Consider the following 7141-nt stretch of genomic DNA (forward strand, 5'->3'; position numbering starts at 1 on the left):
AAAGTTTAGATGACGAGAATTTTTAATGCAATGGAAGCTAAATACATCCTCAATGAGATCGAAAGGAAATATATTGCAATGGAATGTGCGAAACCCCCTTCCTCATAATTAACTGAGGCAGATGTCAGGTGGAGATTACAACGTGTCAGGGGGACTAATCACATGCATAACTTAGAAATATCTGCTAGCTAATGTTACGCAACGATGGTTAATGCTGGTGATTATGTTTTGGATACCTTAAGCTGTATCCTTGAGGTGACCTCCGAAATGATGTACTGATTCCACTGGTTGACGCTGTGGAGCTATCGATCGATCGACCGACCGATCGAAATAGCTGGAACGATCGCAAGGGCTCCTACCAAGTCTGCCAATTATGTCAAAATTCTTCTCGTAGGGGAGTGGGGGAGTGGGGCTAGGAGTAGGAATGCTATCCGCTCTCCCCCTCCAATCGCGTCCTCTTTGGAAGCAGTTGGCGACATTCGGGGGTTCGCATTCAATGCAGTTACCACGCTTTGCTGGTCACGCCACTGTTGGGAGTCTTGTCCCGAGGTTCCCCGTGAAAAATACCGCAATCTGTTCAGGCTCATAAGTCCAACGCCAGCCCCTTCTTACCTGGAAAGCTTTCCGATCTGGACAGTTGCGATCGACCCAATGTTATCTAAGGACGCGATCGACTTATCCACTCGGAGGAAACTCAGTCGTTAGATATCTTCGACGGCTCGTACGTTCTGAATCTGACAAAACCGCACCGGATTTGAGGTTTGGGAAGCACAAAATGGATGCATCGTCGAAGAGTGAACCTGCATGAGGGAATGCTCCTGGAAATTAGCCTATTGAGATCTCTGACAGAGAGTAAAGTCCAGGCAGGTATGCAATCTCAGATTGCTCCTGTCTGGGAGGTTGAGCGTGTTTGTTCTAGTGTATGAGCAGAGGAATGCCTTGAGGTCTGAATCTGGTAGCGGACAGACGAAATGGGATCCTACCAGCTGAGCCTACAAGGGTCTCACTCCACGCGGCCAGAAGCAAGTCACAAGAAGTCGGGTGGGAGTACTAGTGGCTCGAGCGACGGTAGCAGGGGCTCCTCAAGCGGAAGTAAGCCGAGATCCTCTAATTGCAGTAGCCAAGGCTCCTCCGCACACTCGAGTCAGAGAGCATCGCGGTCCTCTGGGAAGAAGACCTCGCAAGCCAAAGGGGTGCATGGGTTAAGTTTCTTCGGAACGAAGCGTACCGTGTCGCACCAGAACCTGGAGGGGTTGCTGAATGCTAGTCCGTCCCGGCACAGTACCGCCTGCTGTGATGGCGTATCGGAGCGGCGAGACTTCGAGAAGCGATTGAGTTCGCAGAGGTTGAACGCGGAAATTACATCGCAGGAAGAGAACTCCGTGGGTCACAGTTTCCGGTCTGAGGACAGTGAAAGCTTGGCGCTGTGGGAGGAGAAGGAACAACCGACGTCGACTCATCATGGTTGGCTGAAAATTACGACCCAGCCGCCCAGATGGTTTGAAGTCGTGCGCAAGCTTGACAACGTGAAGCTCGCGCCATGGCGGAGCTCGCCAATTCATCCCAAACCATCTGTGGACAGTCCAAGGAGCTCCCTCGAAAGGAGGGGCAGCATCCGACATGTGCACGATTCGTCGAAACCTTGGTACAGCAATGTGACGAAGAAGACTTACACCGGGGAGAGCCGATCAATTTGGAGTCCTGTCTCCACGTCCAATGAATCAAGCCAGAGTGGCGAACTTGATCCGGCTTTGATGCCTTCTTACAAGTACCTGGACGACCCTACCATTTCAGATGATAGTAAACATGGAAGCTTCTCACGAGGGCGTGAAATGCACCTCAGTCCGGAAAAAAATAAGAGTTGTACGCCCTCTTCGAATATGTGGGACGCATCATCACAACCAGAGCTTGCTGGTGAGGGAACCATTGTTGCTCATGGAGTTGCACAGGAGATTCCTGGAGTTGAGTCGGATTGTGAAGTAGCGAACGTAGGGGAATTGTCTTCTATATTTGAACAGAAGCCGGCGCTGTATACTGACAAGGCTGCGAATGCCTTCACTGACTCACCTAGTGATGGGATTGATGGTCGTTCGGAGTACGCCAGTTGCCGAACTACAACGGAGGATGAGGCTCATGATAGTGACTTCTTAGGTGACAATATGGACCCAAATGAAGCTATCGGCTTCGTGAACATGATAGACTTTGTTGCACCTCTGATCTCTAAACTGCATACCATGGAAAGGAAAGATGAATCTCCCTCCTGTGGATCAGAAAGGATTCCGTTCAAATGGGAAGCGCCTCAAGGAAAGGTTAAAGTCGAGGATATATCTGCTAGCAGTCTTGAACCCGACGAATCCTTGCATTACAGAATTTTGCAGCAGCAATACATTGCCAAATCGAAGAGTGCGCCATTGGACGATGTCTATGTACTTTTCCCCAACCCGTGCTCAGTTTCTGCGACGGAGAATATTTCCGATTCGATCTTGACGAAATCGAAGTCGTACAGTGGTTCCCGGGGCTCTCTGCTACGGTTCTCCAGTCGCCGCAGAGTGGAGGATTCAGCAGATAGACTGTTCACGAATACGCGTAACTCGATGTTTGGGTCGATTCGACCCACTACGCTGGGCAAGGAAGACATTGGCGATTTTGTGAATTCGTCTTCTCCGAGGAGTATCCTCCGCGGACCGGACGACGGGAGTCTGTCGTCTTCAAATCCTTCCCTAAGATCCGATCCTGGAACGCCGGCATCTTCAGCCAAGGCAGCGTCTACATCGCAATCCATATCCAGTTGCAGTGCATCTTTCGATCTTAATGAAGATGACTGCAAAGCCCTCAATACAGCCTACGACCTCAACTCAACTGTCGCGTGCATCATTGTGGAGTCACGACGCGTGAGCTTGTCATTCCGAGACTTTGGCCCTGCGCGACCTTCTCATGATGATCTCATCAACACTGATACCACAACGGAGGCCTCAAACATCGACCTGCTCGGATGCGACGACAGGTTCGACGTGAATTCATCGTGCGCTCTTCCCGATGTAGTTCAAAGCCCCGAGCTCTGGCATGCGACTTTCTCGGCGCGTCTCCACAGTGACGACTCGGAGCCAAACAGTCGATGCCTTGCCACTGAGTGCGAATCCCTGCTTTCAGCTTCCCCTCGAAACCATCGTCAATTCTCCGAGGAAGAATGCTGCATGCCGTCTGCTGCCCAGAAGTCGAGATCCCGGGACGACGAATTCACCGCGCGGCTTGGGGTGATGTTCTCTCCGTTGCGGTTAATCTCCTCAGACGACTCCAACCACAGCTGTATCGTTGCAACCGGCGTTTCTGCTATTAACGATAACGATCTCGGCGATGGATCTTCTGCTTATGCTACCTCGTGGGAACTTGTCTCACCTGCGGCAGCTTCCAAGCAGTGTAAATCCAAAGGCTCCGATGCGGAGAAGGGGAAGTCGCATTCTGGCCTGCGTCGTCATTCTTCCGAAGAGGCACACGCCATGATGGTGAGTATTAATCTGTCTATCTGCATCATTCGCATTGCATCATCCAATGCTGCGACCCTGTAAAAGCATATATCAGCAACTTCGCAACTCTTTTCTCACACTTGTAAGTGTTTGCAGGTATCCATCACCAAAGCTATGAGAAAGATCGTGTCGAAATGCACTGGGAGGCGTTCTTCCAGCAAGGGAAAGTCCAAGATGGGGTCTCCGAAATGCGATACACTTCAGCCAGCACAGTTTCGATTCACCGAGGTACATACACTAAAAGATCTTTCCATCCTTCGGACTGTATTGCGACAACATTCGCTTTCGCTGAATCGGTTAAGTGTTCACTTGATCGTTATCTAACATTCGCAACTGCCGAACGCTTGGCTTGCAGGCAAATTGAAGGGCGCATCAGCAGTTTGTATACACCCACACATCACCTGCACCGTTTTGGAATACTGCCGCCTGACGGCCGTGTTTATTTGAGTTTGGTTTCCTCGAGCAGAGCTGCTCGACAATACAGTGAATTCTTCAACTCAACCCTGACTGTGTCGAATCATTCGCAGCAGAAACTCAGGCCACACGATGAGGTTGTGGAACTACTTGCCCTCGATTCTCTCAGCTCATGTGTGCATCGGCCATGTACAGTATGAGGTCGGAGACTTGTGAAGAAGACATCGTAGAGCTGGTTTTGACTAGCACTAGGTTGTGGATCAGTCTTCTGGCAATAATCTTTGATTTTTATCCGTTCTGCCCAACAGGATGGTTGTAGAAATAGACCTGTATTCAGGAATTGGACATTTTTGCACATAATACAACCTTTCATCGAGGTTTGTGCCAATTGAGTATTTTTTTTATGTGACGATGGTGATGTCGTTTGTTGTTGCCACTTATTGGATTTGCCTGAAGCTGTACTTTCCCATAGTTACTAGTTTTCTGAAGTCAATACGTTGGAAAACAGATCGTATTGTAGTGAATTTATCATACTCTGTGGGATGAGATTAGTCACCACCAGGTTAATTACCATGCATTAGAATCCGTGATGACAACCAGGCTTATCTAACGTGACATGATAGTTTTGGTGTTTTTCTTCTCCCTAGACTAAATCATCCAAATTTTTGGAGTTGTGAGTACGAGGAACAGTGTGTGGTGTGTGTGAATATATATATATATATATATATATAATCTTGTTAAAAGAATATTATAAATTTTTGTGATGTTGTCAACAGGTTTAAGTATTATGCGTACATGTTTTTGTAAAAGTATTGTGTTAAAAATACTGTCGGTGATCAAGTTAGAGAGTTTGAAGGAATTTTTCTACTTTATTTTTACTCATTTAATGAGCATCTAAGTTGGTAGATCACAATATTTAAATATAAGTTTTTTGTAATGTAGATTGGACCAATAATACAAATTATTAAATGTTTTTTTAAAGATATGCATTTATTTTTACAGAATATAGGCTATTTTACAGAATTATCATAGACAAAACATTATTATCTCACTATAGAGGTAGATTATATGACACTAAATATAAACTTTTAAATTGTTTTGAATCTGATAACTAGAGTACAAACATAAAACTCATGTGGATATATTCTGTTGTATATATAAAACATCTTAATATTTTTTAAAATAAATTATGCTATACTTTATTTTTGAGTTTTTTATTTTTATTTTGCTTCAAAATAATTCATCAACTTTAGAATTGATTTAAAAAGAATACTAATAAATTTGGATTTTTTAATGTAAAAGTATTTTTATACTACTTCAATGTGATTGCATTGGCTTGTTGTGATAGCTCACTTAATACTTTTATTTTAAATTTAATCCTAAAATAGCAATAAAAATTCTTAAAGTTATTTATCTTAAATTTTATTTGTTATCTATTTTATCTTTTTAGATGAATTTTTAATTTTTTTAAATTAAAAATAGCCATTATGGTATTTATGTTATTTAATTCTAAATCTATATTCTAAGTTATATTTATAGAAGAACTTTATTACCTTATGATTTTATGGTTACAATGAGTTAGATTGCATTGCATTTATAAACATCAACTTCCATTTAAAGCATGTAAGAGCTTTACTCCTTATATTATTGAGAGACTGTCAAGGACATACACTAGAAAGTTATAGAAGATTTTAGAAGCTACTTTAGAAGTTTTCAAGCTCGTGGAAGTTGTTTGAGAAGCTTCCTAGCTTGTGGAAGCTGCTTGAGAAGCTTCCTAGCTTGTAGTATATATAGGAGCCGAGACTGAGGGGATCCTCAGTCTCGACAATACACCTCTTGGAGCTCTAGCTCACCTCTCTAGTATTGTTCTTGTACTCATCTGATTAATCTAGTTCTTATTGATTCTTCTTGAGTTTCTTGTTTAGATTTTCAGTTAGTATTCTAAATTCGTGATAGTTTGTCGAGACTGCACTCATCTTTCATATCAGAGCTAGTTCTTTCTTGTTAGAGTGGGGATTATCCCTCTACTTGAAGGTACCGGCATTTTAGAGGTTGCAGAGTACCCTCCTCTAAATTGATATTTCTTCTATTATAATATTGGAGTCTTATCTTTCTTGGAGAGAGTGGATTATCCCTCTTCTTGAAGGTTTTAAGGCGTTTTAGAGGTTACGGAGTACCCTCCTCTAAACCAATATTGCCTTCTTATAGAGTCATTTCTTTCCTTCTCTTAGAATGGCTGGAGGTCAAGATATTAGTATGACTGAAAGTTCGAAGTCCAAGTTGGATGCCATTATGAATGCTCTTACTACGTTATCACAGAGAACTGCAGAGATTGAAGGAATCATTGCAAGACTTCATGATGTTGGAGCATCCGAGATGGCATAATCAAGGATTCACCAGCTTCAAACTTCAGCACCACAAGAAGCATCTTTGCCTCTAGTTCAACAAGGATTGTTGGTCTTACAACGAAAAGAGCCCCGAATTAGCCTTCCAGACAAGTTCAATGGTATGTGTTCCAAGTTTTGAAATTTTATCAATTAAATTAAATTAATAACATCTTTACAGCTCGAACACTATCCGACGGAGGAGTCACATATTGGACTGGTTGGAACTTTGCTCAAGGGGCAAGTGCTAGCATGGTTTCCTCCTTTGTTTGAGAAAGGATCTTCAATTTTGAACAACTTTGAAACTTTTTTGGAGGCATTTGCAGAAGCATTTGGTGAACATGACAAGGCACAATGGGCTACAACAAAGATCCGATCACTACGACAAGGAGCACGCTCCACATCAGTCTATGCATCAGATTTCAAACAATTAGTGTACGACATCAACTAAGATGAGGAAGCATTAACGAGTCAATTTTATTGGGGCTTGAGAGATGACGTGAAGGATTTGTTATTATCTCTTCTCAATCCATAAATGCATCAACAAAACCATTAGCCAAGCTGTGAAGTACGATAATTGCTTGTTCTAATGTTGCCAAGATCAACACTCAATTCAACATACGACTCACCGCGCTCCAACTAAGTCAGCAAGGAGCCTGAATTCACATTCAGAGATGGAAGACATGCAAATTGATGTGGTACGAGTCAAATCCCTAACTCTAGAAGAAAAAAAAAGCGGCGTATGGATGAAGGACTATGCTTGTATTGTGGTGAAGAAGGCCACAGAGCTGAAAGCTGCCCCAAGAAGCAAAATCGATG

General features: G+C 43.6%; 1 protein-coding gene across 1 annotated transcript; it reads left to right on the forward strand.

The window, feature by feature from the left end:
• On the forward strand, positions 1 to 4326 carry LOC112278843 (uncharacterized). Its single transcript, XM_024512690.3, has 3 exons — positions 1 to 3503; positions 3621 to 3752; positions 3880 to 4326. The coding sequence occupies exons 1-3, from the start codon at positions 972 to 974 to the stop codon at positions 3886 to 3888; spliced, it is 2673 nt and encodes an 890-aa protein (XP_024368458.1). The 5' UTR covers positions 1 to 971; the 3' UTR covers positions 3889 to 4326.
• Positions 4327 to 7141: the final 2815 nt, after the last annotated feature.

The sequence above is a fragment of the Physcomitrium patens genome, chromosome 2 (genome assembly GCF_059467195.1).
Source record: "Physcomitrium patens ecotype Gransden chromosome 2, ASM5946719v1, whole genome shotgun sequence".
Taxonomy (NCBI): Eukaryota; Viridiplantae; Streptophyta; class Bryopsida; order Funariales; family Funariaceae; genus Physcomitrium; species Physcomitrium patens.

What these genes read in the sequence shown, in the direction of transcription:
- LOC112278843 (XM_024512690.3), top strand. Translation starts at nt 972, where the DNA reads ATGGGATCCTACCAGCTGAGCCTACAAGGGTCTCACTCCACGCGGCCA. An exon ending in AAGAGGCACACGCCATGATG is followed by an intron (nt 3,504 to 3,620) that starts GTGAGTATTAAT and finishes AAGTGTTTGCAG; the next exon opens with GTATCCATCACCAAAGCTAT.